The sequence below is a fragment of the Balaenoptera borealis genome (genome assembly GCF_965194805.1).
Source record: "Balaenoptera borealis genome assembly, chromosome: 9".
Taxonomy (NCBI): domain Eukaryota; kingdom Metazoa; phylum Chordata; class Mammalia; order Artiodactyla; family Balaenopteridae; genus Balaenoptera; species Balaenoptera borealis.
In genome coordinates this window covers 38,800,061-38,821,779 of record NC_138873.1, presented here as the reverse complement: position 1 = coordinate 38,821,779, position 21,719 = coordinate 38,800,061, and the positions used below count along the sequence as shown (strand labels likewise).

Below are 21,719 nucleotides of genomic sequence, written 5' to 3'. Positions count from 1 at the left end.
TTTTCATATAAATTATTAGTCATAGATATACCATCACAAAAGTATGCAAGCTATCCAAATACCTTATTTCTTATGATTTGTATAGTTAAAAAATGAGGTCATTGCTTTACAATATTTAAAACTGAAATGATTTACTAAGTCAATATAAAAAGTCATTGAAAGAATCTCTTATTGTTTTTACATAGGCCAAGAGCCTAAGTGTTTATAAAATAGAAAGTATTTTTAATAAAAGAATGAATTATAAAATCATCTGAAGGAGTAAATTCACATCCCTAAGAGCCATTTCCAGTCTCCAAACTATTTGAGGCAACATTATAGAATTAATGAAACTGAGACCAACATGAAGGTAAGAAGACATAAACAATCTGTGCTTAATCAGTTATATGTTAGGTACTATTATTAATGTGGACATTTTATATTCCAGTCAGTCTTCTCTTAATTTGCTGTGGCTATAAAAACAATCTGCAAATGCTGTAAGATGAGTAACCAACGCCTTTATACTAGAGGGGAGAAAAACTATGAAGCTTAGTGAAAGCAAAGCGTTTTGATTCTCATTTATATTGAAGCTGATTTTATAAGGAAAAATGCTTAAGTAAATACTATATACTTAACTAGGAGTTTATATTTTTTCATATCCTTTCACATACGTTTTCTTGTTTGAACTCCACATCTTGTCAGACAGGCAGGTCAGGTATAATTAACTCTATTTTTTAGAGAAGAGATTTAGGCTCAGAACCTTGTCTAAGTCAACAAGTTGAAATTGGGATCTGTGCTCCTAGAGCTCTACTTTATATTTCAGAGACTAAAGTATCCACCTCAAAAAGAAGTTGACAGAAACATTTTATTGAATTCTAAAAGTCCAGGTAGTCCACAGAAGCCAAATGAATTTGAAACCTTATTCAATGTGATTTAATGTGATTTTTCTTTTGAAAAACCAAAGGAAATAAAACCTTGATGAATTTTTTTTTATTTATTTATTTATTTATTTATTTATTTATGGCTGTGTTGGGTCTTCGTTTCTGTGTGAGGGCTTTCTCTAGTTGTGGCAAGTGGGGGCCACTCTTCATCGCGGTGCGCAGGCCTCTCATTATCGCGGCCTCTCTTGTTGCGGAGCACAGGCTCCAGACGCGCAGGCTCAGTAATTGTGGCTCACGGGCCTAATTGCTCCGTGGCATGTGGGATCTTCCCAGACCAGGGCTCGAACCCGTGTCCCCTGCATTGGCAGGCAGATTCTCAACCACTGCGCCACCAGGGAAGCCCCTTGATGAATTTTTTAACCTTAGTTTACTTATCTGAAATGTGAGGGTTTGAAGGATTTTCTTGATATATTTATGTAAAAATACCTAATTTCTGATATTAGGAATTTGTCTCAAATTTAAGAGGAGAAATGATTTTGATTTCATTCTTGACAAAATTATTGCTAGTTCTGATTTCATCTATTTATTATAATAAATAATACATATTATAATATTATAATATATTAAAAGCCAAAGAGTGGGGGGAACAAAAATTAAAATTATTAACACTGTGAGCTCTCACAGAAGGCCCAACATCACTTCAAATGCTTTTACTCTACTCTGCTGTAGCATTTTTCTCAAGCATATTCTAGAATGATATATTTATTATATAGCTGCATTAAAAAAAGAAAATGCATTATTTATGGCATTATGGTTTATAACACTGAAATTTTAGACCTCTTGGGAGAATCAACTGTTGAAGTCGTAATATAAACACAAGTAATTTACCTGTATTGCTGTTTTTTTGCTTTGTTTTAACATATTACTTTTCAAGCAGTAGAAATTGTTTTTGCATAAACACAATTGTGTCACCTCTATTCTTTAAACTATGATCAGTCAGGTGGTGTTAAAACCACAAATCAAACAGAAAAAAATGTCTACCAATTGCCCTGGAAGATTTCCTTATTCCCAACAATCTTCAGCATTTCTCTTGTAATTAAGCAGTCTGTGGAGCTTTCCCGTTCTGAACTTACACTCAAAGTTTAGTTATACAAAAGAACAAAAACCCAGATTGCCACCTCACATTTTCCCTGGCACAGAAAAACATGCAAGGACAGTGAAAGAGAGCAATCGATTTAAAGGTTATTGTCGTCCGCCTGTCTGAATCCAGTGCTTTCCTCCTCGTGTTGTTGTCTTTCTAAAGAAGATAATGTCAACCTCCTTCATTTTTTTTTACCTTGCTCCACTGTCTTGGTTGTTTTCTCTTCCTTCTTTCCAGGTACAGCTGCAAAGCAGAGATAAGGTTTAAATAAAATTCCAGATGTAAATGCTGCTTCTGCTCAAAAAGGCATTTTGTAACTCATTCAATGCCAAAATTTTCTTCTAAACAACCTATTTTAAAGTTTTTTCAGTATTTCTCACTTCTCTAAAATCCAACTGAAACCTACTATTATAAATCTACTCTTAAAGAATTAGAGAAAAAAATAATCCCTTGCCCTCTTCTTACTAGTCTTTGCACACTGTTTTCTATCTTGTTCTTTTATACTCTGCTTTGATAAACAAGCTCTATGAAGAATTCCGCTTGACAGGATTATGATTAATCGACTTACATTCCAGGTAATTGCTGGAGCCACTTAGCGTCTTGAAAATGTCAACTAGATACTCCTTTAAATTCAAGCTTAATGTTGCTTAATCAACTCAAAGGACAGTGTAGTCATGCTTGAGATTTGCTTAAATATTAAATGAAGTCATTCCAAATCACAAGTAACCAAAAAAGAAATAAGAATTATCACTTAGGTGCTGTTTCCCATGAACTACTGAGATTTTACTACTCTCAGTGTAGTATTTTCTGCTTACCTTGCTATACATCCAAGAAATAGAAATGATTCATACAAAATCAGTGTACTGAAATAACTGATTCAAGTAAGGATCTTCAGAGGACATTAGCAACTATTAGATGAAGGATGAATAGGGAACTGGATATTGCCGTCATACCCAGGCATCACCCCCAAGAGTTGCATGGGGAAAACTGCAACTTGGAAATGAAGAAATGTGATTGTCACCAACTTAACCCACTGAGGAAACTTAGAGCCACTCATTCACAATAGGACATCCAGACATTCTGTGCTTCCTCATGACATGCAGTGTGATGTACAACTGTATCACCTCTGAAGTATTCTTGCCAAAGCAGCCAACTGGAATCAAGTTAAGCCAAAGGTTAAGCTTTCAGGTTAATCAAATATACGATATAGAGAACATATTAAATAATATTCTGAAGAAACAATTACATAAATCAAGTGTCTACAGAGTAAATGATCATGATCTTTTCAAAAAGTTAATGACATGAACTAGAGACAGAGCAAGGGAAAAAATGACTTTTTTATATAAAACTTGCTAAATTCACTCAGTTGTAATAGTTCATCTGTATATTCTTTTGAATTTTTCAAGCAGATAATTTCACCTGTGAATAGTTTTATTTTTTAGTTTTCTATTCTTGTACTGATTAATTCTATTTCTCACCTTATTGCACTGGTTAGAATATCCAGTACAATGCATAATAGAAGTGCTGATAGCAGACATCCTTGTCTTGTTCCAATTCTCAGGGAGAAATCTTTCCATTTTTCTCCATTGAGTATAATATTTGCTATTGGTTTTAATTTTAATTTCCCTAATAATTAGTGATGTTGAACACCGTTTCAAGTACCTGTTGGCCTTCTATATGCCTTCTTTGGAAAATTTCTATTCAGCTCCTCTGCCCATTTATTAATTGGGTTTTCTGGTTTTTTGTTGTTGAGGTGTATGAGTTCTTTATATTTTTTTATATTGACCCCTAACTGGATATATGATCTGCAAATATCTTCTCACACTCGGTGGTAGGGCAGGTTGCATTTTCATTTTTTTGATGGTTTCCTTTGCTGTTCAGGAGCTTTCTAGTTTGATGAGTCCCATTTATTTGTTTTTTCTTTTGTTTCCCTTGCCTGAGGAGACACATCCTGAAAGATATCGCTATGACTAATGTCAAAGAGCATACTGCCTATATTTTCTTCTAAGAGTTTTATGGTTTCTGGTCTTACATTCAAGGCTTTAATCCACTTTGGGTTCATTTTTTTGTGGAAGGTATGAGGTACTGTTCTAGTTTCATCTTTTTGCATGTGGCTCTCCAGGTTTCTTTGCTCCTTTTTTGTAAAATTTTCCACATATGTGTGGGTTTATTTCTCGGCTCTCAATTACATTGCACTGATCTATGTATCTGTTTTTCTGCCCATACCATGCTGTTTTAATTACTATAACTGTAATATAGTTTGAAACCAGTGAATGTGATACCTTCAGCTTTATTCTTTTTTCTTAGGATTGCTTCAACCATTCAGAATCTTTTGTAGTTCCATATACATTTTAGAATTTTTTGTTCTATCTCTGTGAAAAACATCCTTGGGATTTTGATTGGAATTGCATTGAATCTGTAAATTGACTTAGATAATATGGACATTTTAGCAATGTTCATTCTTCGAATCCATGAGCACAGAATATACTCACTTTTTTTGACTGTCATTTGCTTGGAGTATCATCTTCCATCCCTTTACTTTAGCCTATGTTTATATTTAGAGCTGAGGTGAGTCTCCCAGAGGTAGGATATAGCTAGGTCTTGTTTTTTAATCCATCCATCCACTCTGTGTCTTTTGACTGGTGAATTCAATCCATTGACATTTAGGATAATTATTTACAGAGGAGGACTTAGTTCTGCCATTTTATCTTTTGTTTTCTGGGTGCCCTCTTTTCCTTGTGTTTCTGTCTGCCATTTTGGTTTGATGGTTTTCTATGATGTTTTGTATCTTCTCTGGCTTTCTATCTTTGAGTTTGCTAATTCTCTCTTCCATATCATATTCTCTTTTCCCAATGCTTTCTAATGCATTCTTCATCTCATTTATTCAATTCTTCAGCTCCAGAATTTCTGTTTGGCTCTTTTTTAGAGTTTCAATTACTTAAAGTATTCCTTCTGTTCATTAATTCTATTCCTAAGCTCAATGAACTGCCTTTCTGAGCTTTCTTGTAGTTCATTCAGTTTCTTCAATCAGTTAGATTGCAATATTCTGTGACTTTAAGTTTGGTTTCTGGAGAATTATCATTTTCTTTTTTTGATACTGTGTTACTGTGGTTCTTCATGGTGCTTGATGTGTTGTTCCTCTGCCAGTGCGTTTGAAGTAGCGAATATCATTCTTGTTTAGGTAAAGCTTTTTTTTTTTTTTTTTTTTTTTAATTCTAAGGATTCAACAGGTTAGAAATTAGAAGGCTTTCTTTTGTTTTCCAGTAGGTGGCACTATAGAACAAGTTTTTGGTTTCTCTCACCTGTGCTGCCTCTGGTTTTATTTGAGAGTCAGTATTTTCTGCCCTCCACCACCTCTATCAGAGGTGTCACCCAGTGCCCTTGTTACTGCTGCTTGTGCCTCTGGGGTAATTGGTACAGTACTGCTGTTGGTATTGCTGGCACCACCACCTGGGGCATCAGGATGGTGGGTGCTTCTGCCACATCTGGGCTCTCCTGATTTGCAGGCTCCAAGGGGTGGGTGGGGTGCAGTTGGAGTTGCAAGTGCCTCTATATCAGGTATTGTCAGATTTGTGGGCTTCAACACTGCAGGCAGGGAACAGGGGGCTGGAGTCGTGGATGGCTCTGTGGCTGGAGGAACTGGGTCGCGGTTATCTGTGGCCATGGGCACCACTACATTCAGGAGGCTAGAGTCCTATGTATTGCTTCCCTTGCTGCTTTTGGGTTCTCTGGGGCTGCAGGCTTCGCTGCCACAGCCAGGGGACCACGACTGCAGGGACTGCCTCCACTGTTTCCCCAGTTCTACCTCCTCGATGTGTTCCCGTCCATCCACCTTTAGATGTGCAGATATGTGGAATTCTCTGGCATTCTGATGGGCTGGGCAGAGGCTTTCTGTTGAGTTGTTAATGTTTCACAGGTTGTAGATTGAAGGGGAGAGAAAAGGAAGCATCTTATCTGCTGTGATGCTGACATCGCTTGCTTCATTCTAGGCTCTTATTTCACTATATTTTCCTCGAGGACTCAATTCTTTCTTTCCCCTTAACACCACTCAACATATGCCCATTAGTTATAGGGGCTTGCCTGGGTAGTGAGGCTTCCATGGAATTGGGGTATGTTAGAATTCTGGTAAAGAGTGGAGAGTGGTAAGGAAATATTGTGCAGTTTGGAATATCACCCATATGACACATACATTACTTCTGGCATATACATCTATAGGATTAGCATGACAAACTCTTATTTCCAAGGATGTAAGAATGTAATGTTACCTGCCCAAGGGTTATTGCCTGGAGATGTCAATGACTGAAACAATGGAATAAATCACTGATTGTGGAAGACAAAGTCTTAAATCTTGGATACATATTCAGGTGGAGAGACAGGAAAGAGAGGCTTCTCATCACTTCTCAGACAATGCTAACAACTCAATCTATTCACAAGGCCATCCTTTCCGGCTATCATTTTCCCTGAATCTTACTTCTAGTAAATTTGGAATTATAAACAATATGGTATTATTGTAGCATACAAAATATCTGAAGATGAAGCTGGAAAAGGATATAGGAGTCAGATCTTGGAGGACTCTTACATCATTTTAACAAGTTTGGACTTTATTTTATAAAAAACTGGGAAAAAAACAGAGTTTTAAATTAAGTGTGGTTTATTCAGTTTTATGACTTTGATAATTTATGTTGAGGGAGTTCTGCTAGGATGAATAGTAGTGAAATAAAAATAAAGATGTGAGGACAGTGTTTAGATCATTACAGTGGTTCAAGAAAAAGATAATGAAGGTTTGAATTAACATAGAAGTCATAGTTATGAATAGGAGGAAGTAAACTCAAGAAATATTTAGGAAACAAAATCAGCAGAACTTGAAGATTCTTTGAATAATCACCTGAAGGCTAGAAAGAGAAAATTAATCACCCTCAGATTTCTAGGGAAGTGGAGGATGGATTGTGGTTTCACCAATGATAATTAAAAGCAAGCTGGGAAAAGGAAATGAAGAGTATAAGTTAAGACACATTGAATTTAAAGGTGTTTATTTGACGTTTGAATATACAAGCCTGAAATTTTCAGGGAAAAGCTCTTTGCCAGAGAAGTCCTGAAATGAAGACATAGAATTGGAGATCTTCAGGATAAAAGGCAGAGTTTCAACCTTGAGAGTGTACATATCTCACGAAGAGAGGGTATAGAATGAGAAGTTCAGAGGATTAACGATGGAATCTGGGGAACACCAATAATTAAGGGGAAGCAAAGAAAAAACACACAAAGAAGTCAGAAATAAAGCTCAGAGAATATGGTGAGAACTAGGAGACTGTTGTCATGCTCACCCAACAGTAGAGAAGCTTAGAGAAAAGACAAAGTGGTAAATGCCACTGAGACGTCTAATAATGTGAGGACTGGAATGATAATGTCTTCAGCATTAGCCCTATTATCAGAAGCACAGTAGAAACAGAAGCTTCATCTTTGTGGGAGATAAGAAGCAGTGTTAACACTCCAACATCCAGAAGACTGGCTAAGATATAGAGGAGAGAAAATAGTAGAGAGAGATATGGGAATCTAGAAAAAAGTAATTTTAAACTGAGAATAATATTTCCAAAATGAGGAATAAAGTCAATAAGGCGAAAGAACATAATGCCACAAGATAGCATGGATGACTGATCAAGAAGGACCCAAATGGAGAGACTGGTCTTGAAGAGGAGGATAAACACTTTACCTCGGAGATTAAAATAGAAATGGATATAGACTAAACAAGAACCTCAAGCTACTATCCTATTTATCGTTTTATTCCTAACCAATATTCTTCAGCATCATTGCCTGTATCTTTCACTTCGTCATCCCTCAATCAATTTGTCATCATTTAGCTTTTAGTTGTGCCACTCCCCAGAAAATTCTCTTTGGAAAATCATTAATAATTATCTAATTGACAAATCCAATGACTTGGTGACAACCACCTTGTCATTGAAAGGGTTTATTTTCCTTGGTTACTATGAAATTATAACAATTACATTTTTTTAACCTCTGATCTTTCTAGTCACTATTTTCTGCTTTTTCTCTTTGACTCTCCTTGCTTTTCTTCCTGCAAATGTTCTCTAGCATTCCATCCCAGACCTGTCCTCTCTCGAGAACATCTCTTCATGAAAAAGCTCATGGATTCTTACTGTTTCCACCATTAACCCACGCAGAGGACACCCACAGATATATCTCCAGTCTTGTCACTCTCTGGAGCTCTAGTTTGACATTTAGAGCTACCTACTTGCTACTTGCATGTGCCACAGCACTATAATTTAAATATGTCTAAAATTAATCTTGTCTTCTCTCACCAAACTATTTTTATCTTTCTTCTTCATTTTTATGGTAAATACCAACAATATTCTTCTAGCACCCAGTCTGAAAACTTATTATTGTCATTAAATAATTTCTGACTTTTTCCCTTCCAAACCTGGTCGATTGTCAATTCCACTGAATCTACTTTATAATAGTGCTTATAAAATATCCCTTCTTTCCAATCTCATAACTAATATCAGGTCCTAATGCACGTTGCCTACATTATTGCCAAAGCTTCCTAACTATCCTGCCCTTTCCTAAAGCAAATACCTGAGTGTTATTTCCTATACTTACAATTTTTCATTGACTCCCTATTGCCCATGCAGTAGAGTCCAATTTTAAAATCAGGCCCCTTTACTGCATTATTATCACAGATTGTACTAATTCATACTGTGTTTTTGAGACTCTTGTTATTCCTCATACACATCCTGCAATTTCCCACCACTTTGCCTTCCTCTGTTACCTATGCCCAAGATACCCTTCCAACTAATTATTACATAACAAAATTCTATCTGTTATTTAAGGCTTGACTCTAAAGTCACCTTGTATAATAAATGTTTTGCTTTTCCTCAGGTAAGAATAATTTTTAAACTCCTACGGCTCTTTATCTGTATTTATCTCTTTACCCTGTTGGCTTTCAAACATGAACTATGATTATATGGAAAACCTTTAGCTGATAGCAAAAAATGAGGTCCAAACAACTCAGGGACTCAATAAGGATTCATATTTTTCCCTATCTTTAACTGCTCAAGAATAGTATTAACATCTGAATATTTCCTTAAGCTTTCACATAGTATGTGATCCATAAATATATGTTGAATGAAAGTGAAAATGATTTGAAAGCTGCAAATCAAATATAAAACAGTAAGAGGATTATCATATTGATGGTTAAATACTATATATCTCCAAAGAAAATATGACTTAAAAGCAGGCTTATGATCAAATAATTATACTACATATAAATTGGCACACTGTAATTAATTTAAAATATTAAATTATTTAACTTTGAAAATTTTAAAACAATCAGAAAATCAGTAATTTCCACTTAACATTGCACACATGGTTCCTAATTCAAGCCTCAATGTAGAATAACAATTTGCAGTATCTTAAAAATAAATAAAGAAAACCCAAATCACTTTCTTATTCTACTTATTTAAAAGGGACTAAAAGGTGGACATCTTGTAACATATACTGAGTTTTGTGGAGATTAGGGACGGGTTACTAAATGTATGATGAAGTAATATATATTTTCATGTGTGATTGTCAGTGAGGAGGAAGAGAAATGAAAACTACTTGACAAATGAGAAGCGTCTCCTTTGACTTTTATATGTAACTTGTCAAATTGGTAAAGCTCTACCTGAGTTTCAAAATATTTATGATGGCTTTGGAAGGAACACTTGTTTCTGTTCATTCTACAGTTGAGAGGAAACCTAATATGCAGAGTCATATTTAAATTAATGATTGAGGTATGAGATCTAAGACTAACTAGAGTCAAAGTAATTAATGCCAATAGTTTAATTTCATAAAAGGTTATTTCTCTCCTTACATTTCACTCCAAGCCTAGCAACCAGGTCTACTTAATCCCAACCAATATGTCTGGCCTTACTCTAAACTCAGAGACCATTCTTGGTTGAATATTCCAGTGAATTCACTAACTGATGGTTCAATATCAATTCAGTATCTCTGCTCACTCCAATTTGACTTGATTAAACTCCAAATTATGTGTGCTTGTATTTCTGCCCTAACATCTAGGCTCCAAGTGGTTCAGAGTCTGTGCATGGGTCAGTTACTGGTTATTGAATCTTTTCTTTTTAAATCTGTCTCCAGACCATCTTCACGATCAAGGATTCCCTGAGGCTCAGTATCTGAAATCTAATTCCAGATGAAACCCATATACTGCTATTTGGACATCCACTGGTCTCACCTATGGCTGAAGATTCTAAACACAATTTTGTCTCACTTTTGTTCTTGCTTTCAACACATATAGATGTCCTGACCTTATATTCACTTACTAGATCCATATACCCTGTATCCATGCCTAGATTATGACTTCCTCTGAATCTGTATTTAGACTTGTAGCCTTGTCATTGATACCATGGCATTATCCATCCTGAAGCACCCAGGTTTTACCCACACATTCCATTTAATGTTGACAAGCCAAATTGATTTCAAAATAAGACACCATAAAAGAATGAGATATATTAATATGGACTTCCAATAAATTCATGGCTCTGCCACTTATGGAAAAACTGATACGTAGTAAAAGATGTCAATGAAACATGTATCATGATCACTTACCTCAAAAATGACATCACAAATATTACATTACTAAGAAAAGAACTATCTAGGAGACAGATTTTATTCCTATCTACTATAAATTCAGAATAATAAATAGAGCTGTATTTGAAAAAGGGAACCAATTAATCTCAATAATTCAATTGCTTCTAATTAAGTATTATCTTACAGTACAGTTTATATTTTCCTTTAAGTATCATTTAATTTTTTGTCTTTCATTAGACATACATATGTGTGTACTAATTTATACATTAATTTATATAACTAATGTATATTAATTTATATTTTAATTTATTAACTAATATATAAATTTATATCCATGTATTCATTTATATCCATATATATGTTGCTTGGGATTGAGAATGTGGATATGTAGCATATATATTTTATAACTCCCTATAGTCCTGATATATATTCTCTTATAGAGCATATGCAATAAGAGATTTTTTAAGGAGAAAAATGTTATGCCATTTTAGTGGCGTGTATGTGAAAGGGTACTCCTGTTGTATGTGTGTGTGTGTGTGTGTGTGTGTGTGTGTGTGTGTGTGTGAGTGTATGTTGAGGATAGGGTTGTTAAACTGTGTCTTGAGATTCTTCCAAAGATATTGAATACATTACTGATTTCATTTCTATTTGTAAAACAGAATCACAAATTTCAAAATTGTTCCAGTTTGTTTTGAATAGAGAATATGTAAATTTTTCATCATATTGAATATTTTTAACATGTATTAGTGTTCTTAAAGATATTCTTTAGAGTGTCTACTGAGAGGAGTCAATATTCACATAATAGTTGCTTCTGATTAGACATGACAGGAGGAATAGCTTTGAAAACTTAAATTCAAACTTAAATTTGATACTATTCTTGCACAAAGCGAACACTGTTCATGTAAGTTCTACTAGTCAAAGTTTTGTTTGCTCAAACACTAACGTTATAGATCAGTATATTGAATTTGAATGCTCTCCAGATGACTGGGATCCTATTGAGCTTACACAGCAGCATTTCTTCAATTTTTCAAAAACTAACTTACAATTGGACTATAATTACTAGCTTTAGTTTATAACCCTAAAGGAATAAAACTATTGGCATTAGAGCACTGAAGACAAAGCCTTGTTAACATAGGTACTACAAATCTTGTGCAAAGTGGGTTTCCGTATCAGTGAAATAGTAAAATCAATAAATAGAGCTCTTCTATAAGCACTAAACAATACATTGAGTTAGAAACCTTATCCTAAAGAAGTTATAGTCAGGACATCTTTTTCTTTAAGCTGCACTTACCTTTTTTAGTTGAGGCAGCACCAACCTCTTCTTTGGCTCGTTCAGTTTCTGTAAATTCAGAGATTGAAGAACGAGAAACGGATATCAGACATACGAGGTCAATATCTTATAGTATTCTAAGTCAGACAAGACTAAAACTGCCCAAAGGATAAAACGTATGTGGCACCTGAGAGCAAAGCAAGCAGCAGAGAAAACCACACTAGAATGAGCTTGAATTTTTTTGTAACTAATGAACTTCCTTAAATAACAATACAGAAATTCTCTTTCAAGATACAATTCTGGTGGTACTAAATTTTATGCTTATATAAGTAGTGACCATAAAAAAGGCGGCTTATTCCACAGAATTACACTGGAATACTAATTTATTAGTTTATAGTCAAATCTTAAATGATGCATAAATTGTGGGGAAGAGCACTTGAAAGGCCTTCTTTGTTTAGCCTTTAACTATGGGGATGACAAGCCATAATTGACCTCAATCAATTTGCTTTATATTATAAAATATTAGCCATAATGTTACAGAAAATTCCACCTGAATATTGCTTTGAAGAGAGAGAAAAAGAAAAAAAATTTAAAAGGCCAAAATGGCTTCTTGGAGTTTCTCTGAATATCTAGTGTGGAAGATAGGAAGATAGGAGAGCTCTTCCAAAAACATAATCTGAAATGCTGGTCCTAGTGCAAAATGTTAGACCTCAAATCAAGGCTAATTAAAGTGGAAGTTTCTTTGATCCATACGAAAATTAGAAAATGACAATGAGCTGGTGAATTTTTACAAAGTTTATTTACTCATTTTAATAGCTTTTGATTATTCAAGGCTGTTGCCCTTGGACATCTGTATTTGTGTTTTTCGTTTTATTCTTACTAGTACGTGTATATAATCCCTGTTACTCATACGCACTCACTCAGCAGCTGAGGCTCTAGGAACAACCAGTAAATGGGGGTCTTCATGCCCCCTTGTCCTCCCTGTGCCATAGACCTTGGGCTGTGAGAGAGATCAGATGTCAGGACACCTTCACATCACTTTCAGGTTTTAATTTCACCATATTAGATACCACCAGCTTCACAATTTGAGCCCAGGCAAGAAGTCATGTAAATAAGACTTCTTCAGGCTGTTTCAAGACCCGGAGCTCCAGGACTAAGCAGATCCCTGGCTGTTATATAGCTTTGAGGAAAGACTTTAGACCAGTGGTTCTCAAAATTGGCATGCATCAGAGTCACTCAGGAGGGCTGTTAAAACACAGATATGGGCCTGATTCAGTAGGTCTGGGGCATGTCCTAAGAATTTACATTTCTAGCCAGTTCCCAGGTGATGCTTATGCTGCTGGTCTTGGCCATATTTTGGAAACTAATTACTACACTTCCCCTAATAAGCAATCAGGACTAATGTCCCTGAAATCCCCAACCTTGTTCACCTCAGGTACTACCATGAGTCTAGGCTTCCAGCAGAAAACAGTCTATATGGCTTTGTATTTCTCCTAAAAACAGACTCTTTTCCAAAGTCCTTCCACTGAGTCATTTCTTTATCATAGCACACATCCCTAAATTCTCAGCCTCTTCTCAAAATGTGCACTTTCCTTTCTTCCTTTAACCAAACTAGTTCCCTAAGGACACTACATCCCCTACAAATGGTTTTCCAAAATAGAGACAGTTTATTTTTCCCTTATATACCAAAGTGTCTGGAAGTGACGTATATTTACTTCTGCTTTTTAACTAAATTAATAAATGCTGTTAATGACTTCTCTTTACTTCTTATTACTTCTGATGGATTGTTATCTCTTTGCTTCCTCCAAATCTCAGCTTCTGAAGTCCACAGTATCAGGTTGCACCCAGCTCTGTCTTGCTCTATTGCTGCCATTAACCAGCATTATGCCTGTGTCCCATTAATTATTGAATATTTCTATACATAGTTATCTGCTCCACTATTACTACTGTGATTTTTCATTAGGAACCACTCTCAACCCAGGCTTCACACTAGACTAAGCTGGGGAGTTTTTATAAGCCTGTGAGATTCAGATGTAGTAGATCTGGGGAGGACTACAGAGCTTTGAGATTCTGAGTTAATGAGTCTGGGATAAGGTAAGCCTGGCTATTTGTCTATTCGTAAGCTTGTCAAGATACTCTATTATTTAACCAGGATTGGGAGTCACTTATAGACACAGTCCATACAACCATGAGATCTCTCATTTCCTTGACCTTCTCACTTTTGAAAACTGGAGACCCCACTTCTCTGATCACTACCAAGAAAAAGGATCTTGGACTTTTTCTTTGCTGCCAAGACTTTGATTTCAAAATTCCTATTCCCTGGCACCACTCTTCCTGTTATAGTTCTCTTACTCAAGAACCTCCTCTAAGTAGTTTCTGACCCCATCAATACTTTCATTCCTTTGATCTTACCAGTTTCTCAATGCTCCAGATCTTCCTTATGTCCTCACTTTTCTTCTTTCAAGCTTATATTTAAATAAGCCATGGTTAAATCATTCACTTATTGTTTGTTTTCATAGTCATCTGGTATATTAAGTTTCTAGGGCTGCCTTTAAGTTATTAGGTGGCTAAAAACAACAGAAATTTATTCTTTCACAGTTCTGGAGGCTAGAAGTCCAGCATTAAAGTGTTGCCAAGGCCCTCTGAAACTTGCTCTGAAGGCTCTTGGGAAGAATCCTTCCTTGCCTCTTCCTAGCTTCTGTTGGTTGCCAGCAATCTTTGGCATTCCTTGGCTTGTAGCTGCATCACTCCAATTTCTCCCATTATGTTCATACAGCTGCCTTCCTTCTGAATGTGTCTGTCTCTAAATCTCCCTCTCCTTAAAAGAGTACCAGTCATTGGATTTAGGGCCCATTCTAATCCAGTACAGCCTCATCTTACCATGATTACACCACTAAAGACCATTTTTTGAAATAAGCTTGCATTCACAGGTACTGTGCTAGTTAGGATTTCAACATATCTTTTGAGGGGATGCAATTCAATCCACTACATGTGCCAAAACACCAAACCTACTCTATGCCTGCCACCTGAGCCGCCATCCAAACCGGAGGAAGGCCCCCACCCTGCTGCAGATCTGACTTCAAATGTCTAGTCACAGTGTTTAACAGAGTGCTCAGCACTGAGCAGCAATACTACCACAGACCTAGTGAAGCTACTTTCTCATTTTTCTAGACAAGTGGTTCATGAATACCCCTCCTTTCTCAAACTTCCAACATCCTGTAACATAAAAGCAAGTTGCTGTTGGGATCTTCATAGAGAAAGTAGAAGCAGACTAGGCTATCTCATCTTTTCACCACCTCACCAGCACACAGCAGCACCATTTGTCTTCTTTCCAGACCCATAGGATCATCATTCCCTATTTAATACCAATTCCTCCAAATTTGCCCTGCATCCCAACTCGTTTTGCATAGACGATGACGTTAAACTTGCAAGTACTGCTTCTATCTGCTACTCCATCTGCTTTCCACTTCACTGATGCTTTCACATCAGCTCAGAAACATAAAATGTCACCGTTTATAACTTCAGACCACCACGGCCTTCACTCCTACGTGTCCCCTACCTCAACTACCTCATCTCTCTGTGGTCCACCATGGTCCCCAGAGAGCTGCTATGCTCAGTGTTACCACTTCTATCTTCTCAGTCTCTATTTTTTAAGATTGTTTAATTGTGAAAGATATAATATAAATGAAAGGCATAAAGGTATATAACATATGTGATAACATATGTGCGTATTTTAATGAATGGCAATAAAAAATGCACATCTTTGTAACCCCCTGTAAACTTAAGTAATAAAATATCACCAAAGACTTTGAAACCTCTTACTTGTCCTATTACCACTGCATACCTCTCTCTTCATCTCAGAATTATCACTGTCCCATATTTTGTATTAATAATTTCTTTATTTTCCTATACATTTTTTATTACATGAATTTATCTCTAAACAAAGGTAAGGCCATTTTTTACAGATTGAATTATATTGTTTAGTGATATAACTATATAAATTGACTTATACTTTTTAATTCTTATAATTTGCTTCCTTTAAAACGTGTGCTGAGACGCAGTGTTAAAATTGTTTAACAAGATGGCCATTAGATTTGGGTAGCTTTAGTGCCTTTGGTGGTCTACTTAAACAAACCAAAGCCAGAGTCAACTAGATTTATCTCAAATCTGAGTGATACTCAAAAGCAATTATCACAAGCTAAACAAACTAAATTATTTAGTTATTTAGCCAAATAACTAAATTTTCCCAAATAAGACAATATATGTTATAGTTAAATATATATTTTTGCTTTGCTTCCACGTATTCTCTATAAAAACCTTTGCCCTACCCCCCAATGGTGGAGTGCCCCTCATGATTTATCAGTTTTTTCACTGCCCTATTTGATTCATTGTTTACTTAAATAAATAGTTTAACTTTTTATACAAGCCACGTTGATATGGGGAACTGTAGTTGATTGATTTAACTGCTGTATAGTATTCCACTTATACATATTCTACAAATTATGTATCCATTTTCCTGCCAATGGACACTAGGTCATGTCCTGTATGTGTTATTGTAAAATAATGCTGCTATGAATATTCCTGTATATGAATCCTGGTGCAATGTGCAAGAATTTTCTTAGAAGTGAAATTGCTAGGACATAGCATGTGTCTCTGTTTAACTTCTCTAGATAAAAGCCATATTTTTCCCCCAAATTTTACACTCACACCAACACCATATGTGAGAGTTTCTATTGCTTCATATCATCACCATCACCAGAATGAACATTTTTCTCCACTTTTGGTCAATTTGATATATGTAAAATAGTATCGTGGTTTTAAGTACATTTTCATTATTACTAAGAGGTTAAATATTTTTGATATGTCTATAGGCAATTTGTGTCTTGTTTTGTTTTCTTTTTGATCCTTACTTATATCTTTTGCTCATTTTTTCTACGCATTAGTCTATCAAGTTCTTTCTCTTTTTGTTTTTTCATTTTTAGAGTTATTTATTTTTCATTACTAACCTCTAGTTACTTATATATGCTACAAATATCTTTTCCAAAATTGTAACTTGTCTTTTATCTCTTTATGGCATCTATTGATAAGTTTTAAATTTTACTGTAATCATTTTAGTACATTAGACATTTTATTTACGGCTTGAATTTATATATATAATTTTTGTGATCCAACCATACTCCAAGAAAATATATACATATATCTTCCTATACTTTTTTCTTTAAATTAATGGCTTGTTTTGTTTTTACCATTTAAGTCCCTGAACCATCTGGAGTTGATATTTTGGAATTGTACAAAGTAGGAATAAATTACATTTTTTTTTTTTTTTTGGCAATGAATACCAACTACATTAGCAACATTTTAAAATAATCTCTCTATTCTCTAACTATTGAAATGGTTACTTTTTCTTATATCAGATTTTTGCTCAAGTGGAATCATTTTAGGTCTCTTTTTGTTCCTGTTTGTCCTATTGGAAAACTTGTTTAGATCTGCACTAATACCATGCTCCCTTGAAAACACAGTTATCATGACACTGTTTTATTAATAAGACTCAGGTCACAAAGTACTTTTCTCAATAGTCATACTTCATAGTGTTATTTTGCTGTACTCATTATTATACTTTCACAATATTAAAATTTATTCCTGATTTTCTATTTGAAATTCTCTCCTCCTCCTCTCTACTTCCTAATGTCTAAACTGAACTCAGATTCTACTTCTGCAAGTTCTCATCTATATAGCTTGGATCTCTTTGAACCAAACTTGATAAATGTTCTTAAGCTCCGAACCATGACATTTTTCCAATTTTGTGCTGGCACCCAGGACACCAACCTTGGCTCTATACGTGGGATTGAATAAGAAGCACATCTTGGCCTAACATCTAAGTCAGTCCCAGGTTTCTCACAGTCTAGTTTTCCTGGCACTTAAACCTCCCCAAACCATCCCCTGGCATTGTATCAGTACTATTTTGAGTTCATTCAGTCAGCATCATCTGTGATTTGGGTAGTGATCATATAATTTATTATCCAAACTAAGCAGGTGAAAGAAGGTGTTAGTAATAATTATTCCAGAATAATATGAAGAAACCCAGATTGCCCTAAACAACTTAGATACCTGTCATATATGTCATCGAACCTGTGGTCTAGACACACCCCCCTGATATCAGATCTACTAGTTCAGGCCCATAGATCTTTCCCCCCAGCAATTTCCATGACAGAATATTTAAACTATGTCCGAAAAGCCATGCCACTTTCTAACTAACATAAGCTGTCCCCAAACAGTCTTCTAACATCATAAAACTAAATAAATCCAAAGGGGTTTTATTTTTAAATTCTGCATACTGGCTTCTCCTGAATGATCTTGACATATATTACTAGATCAAGAGATAGATATGTGACTCACAAATTTAGGTATTGAAATGTAGTTAAGGTGATAAGCAGAGTCAGGCTTGGTGGCTGAACATACCACAAAAATCTAGTGTAGTGTTAAAACCAAGGAATGAAAAATGTCTGACCATTGCCATTTAATTCAAATTTAGGCCCACAGTTAAAAATAACTAGACTTTGGCCCCTGACCTGGTCTTTGGTGTCTTTTTCACTCAGAATTCAAACTGACCACAGGCTGGTCAAACATGCACACGGAATACATGATCAAAGCCCTATGGTCCTCGATATGAGGAGCGAAGTAATGTATGGCAGTGCTTCCCAAGGTTTTGAGGAATACTGGTCCTTGAAGTGTTCTTTGGAAAAAAGAGGGTGATGTGGTCAAATATATTTGCTAAGCATTGTCTACTACATTCCCTCTTGATTCACCAAGAGGAGTGTTAAAGATGTGAAATGCCCATGAGTCTTGGTCCTCTTCCTCCTTGGAAATGACTAATCATATCATTAACCCCTCGGTCTCTATCCAATGTGGCGGTGGGGGTGAGGGAGTGTGTGTGCAGTGGACTGCAGGGAAGAGAACGGGGTGTACTGAGGCATTTTTGTACACACTATGATAAAGGAATCTGTGTTGACTTGAGGAAATAGTAAATCTAGGTTTGGCATCCCTGTTGGTCAAAGGCACTCTTCCTCCAGCCACATAATCCCTGACAAATAACTTTACATGTGGAGGCATTAAGTGCCCCTCCATAGTGCTTGCTACATCATTGAACATGAAGGGCTTCCCTTTTCTTCAAGCTCATGGTATCATGAGAACATCCACCCTGCACTGATACAGTTCCCAAACTAGTCTGTGTCCTCTAGTGTTTTTCTTACAGTGATTTTGGTTTCTTAAGACCTAGAGCAAACAGTTCCACACCACAAATTCAATTCACATTCTTGTTATCTCCTTTAATTGAGTACTAAAGACAAATTACCTTTTACTTTTTCCATGGACTTGCTCTAGTCCTGTCAATTTCACCTATGCTTTTTAATTCAATACCATGAAATTGTATCACATAAATACTTAATTTATGTTAATTAAACTATACATCTCACGTTCTCATTTGCTCTCATAATTTAAGATAATGTAAAATCATATCCTAAATATTCAGGTTATACACACAAAACTCTGTGTCCTTACTATGTGGGTGACAGAAGGAATTTTCAAGAGCATTTGTAATGATATGTCTTAGGCATTAACTTTATAAATAGCTCACTGTACATAAAAGCTATGTAAATATTCTTCTGTTGTATGATTTCAAGACCAAAAAAAAAAAAACAGTTCTTATTTGGGGAAATGGATGGTCACATTGCTAGCAGAGATTTTAAATAATTTATGAATTATCTCTAACTTTTGTACTGGGAGATAATGCCCATGTCAAGTCCAAATCGTTCAACCATACAAGGAGTTGAATATTAATTCTTTTGAAACCTTTATACTGGGTCTAAGATGATTTGGCAATCTAAATTTGTTAATTTCCTGCAAAAGATGCTGATCTCTTCAAAACTTGATTGGATAGTGTTTCATAGATAGCAGAACTTACAAGGTTTTTTTTTATTGCAAATGAATATTTTTATCTAAATGTCACATTTTTCTAGGAAGAAAATTTTCATTTTCAGAGTAATCTTCAATCTAGAGTCCTCTACCAGTTCTGCAAAATTATCAGTTTTGTTTTATATATTTTCTTGATTATGCATTTCTACAGACTAAGTATTAGCATACTAAATACTCTGTAATATGAAGTTCTAATCAGCTTATATTCAACTAAAAATTGTCATGAAAATATAACTGGAATTTTAGATTCATGTTATACCTTTCTTTAAGGTCTACAATGTCTATGTAAACACTTCCAACTGTAATTTTTTTTTAAAAGACACCAAGCTACTCAATATTATATTTTCCAATTTTTTTCTGATATATTCACCAATGATATACCCTGTCTCCAAAACCTGACAGTAAATAAAACATGCATTTGTTTTTTTATTAGTACCATCATTAATACTTATGCAAAAAAAAAAACCAAAAAACTTATGTAACTCTAAATCAAAAGGAAAATATAAACGTATTTACATAATGCACAGAAATGAGGTTTGATCTTAAATCTTATATACAAAGCTTAGAGAAGCTAAAAGAATATTTTTTCTAAACTCAAATATACGCCATTATGCCTAAATTTTCATGAATGGCCATCTGTTAGATACTTCATCGAATTGAGAAATACCAACAAAGAAAAAAGCATTTATCCTTTAGCGTATTGTCAAAGCCACTATTGATGCAAATGCCATGGTATACTATAGTTGTCAGTCAATATTTATTCTAAATCTGAGGATAGAAGCCTTAAAAGAAAATTATGATACTGCAAGAGCAGTACTTAATAAAATTGTTGAGGGTTTCCTTTTCATTAAAGGCACAATAACTTTCATAGTAGACAAATTACGTTGCCTCCTGGTTTGATCAAGTGATTAATCACTAGGAAAATTTTCTAATGTGTTTAAGAAACTGAAAACATCACTTATCATTCTGTAAAATGGGAAACAAAAATATAAACAACTCAGAAAAGAGGTTATGACCCGGACAAATTAACATTTACAAGTTAAAGCTCTATAGATAAATTTTAATAAGAATTGATTCACAGAAAAGGTTGAGTAATTATGCATATCAGTTTAACACAACAAATAATCAGAGCAAGAAACATTTGATAAGTCAGCCTAAAATATTAGCATTAGCACTGTCTACAGCAGAAAGTTAAATGAGTAAGCTGCTGAAATATGCTTTTTGTTTTCTCAAGTTTTAGTCAACATACTTGCTTTAACTTGTTTTTCACTTGGAGCTGTTAAGGACAAGAAATAATAAGGTCTAAGTCAGTTACAAGTCTCCTTGGGTCTCTCTAAAATAGTTTTCTAAAATGGTTTTTTTTTTTTCAAAAAAACTATACTATAACCTTGGAAACTAAAGAAACATGTAGGTCTGAGGAAGAAAAAATACAACGCTGTGTCATTTTCTTTGATAAACTTTAAATATATGCCATGAACCATAGATTTCTTTTCTGATATTCATATACCTTCTCCCAACACAGAATGCTCATTCATGACTCATTCATTTTGTTTTCCATTTTAAATTATTTAAGAATCTGATTGGTTTTATATATATGCCAATGCAGTTTCCTTAAAGCCTACAAAATGGTATGAAAGGAAGGAAGTGAATCGATAAATTATCCAATTGTTTCAATTCTAAAAACATAGTGAATTACAGCTAAGTTGCTACACTGTAATCACACCATGAAATGAACAGATAATGATTTCAAGAAATTTAAATTATTGTATTTTGTCAAATTTAATATTGGATAATAATGTTTAGCTATTAAAACTCTTAAAACTATTCTATCAAACATTTAGAGAAGAGCTAACAGCCATCCTTCTCAAACTCCTCCAAAAAT

The 21,719-nt window shown here is 34.9% G+C and overlaps 1 protein-coding gene across 12 annotated transcripts in view; it reads right to left on the bottom strand.

Moving 5' to 3' along the window:
- The window catches only part of TRDN (triadin), a 370,366-nt gene that overhangs the window by 97,064 nt on the left and 251,583 nt on the right, over positions 1 to 21,719 (bottom strand). For 10 of the 12 annotated variants that reach the window (XM_082406161.1, XM_082406160.1, XM_082406155.1 and 7 more), the window contains 3 exons: positions 21,087 to 21,113; positions 11,888 to 11,935; positions 2,194 to 2,241 (listed from right to left, as the gene is read on the bottom strand). In XM_082406161.1, coding sequence (XP_082262287.1) covers positions 2,194 to 2,241; positions 11,888 to 11,935; positions 21,087 to 21,113 — 123 coding nt within the window. Of the gene's footprint in view, positions 1 to 2,186; positions 2,242 to 11,887; positions 11,936 to 21,086; positions 21,114 to 21,719 lie in introns of those variants that run through there. The other 2 variants (XR_014248698.1, XM_082406159.1) reach the window with 2 other exon arrangements.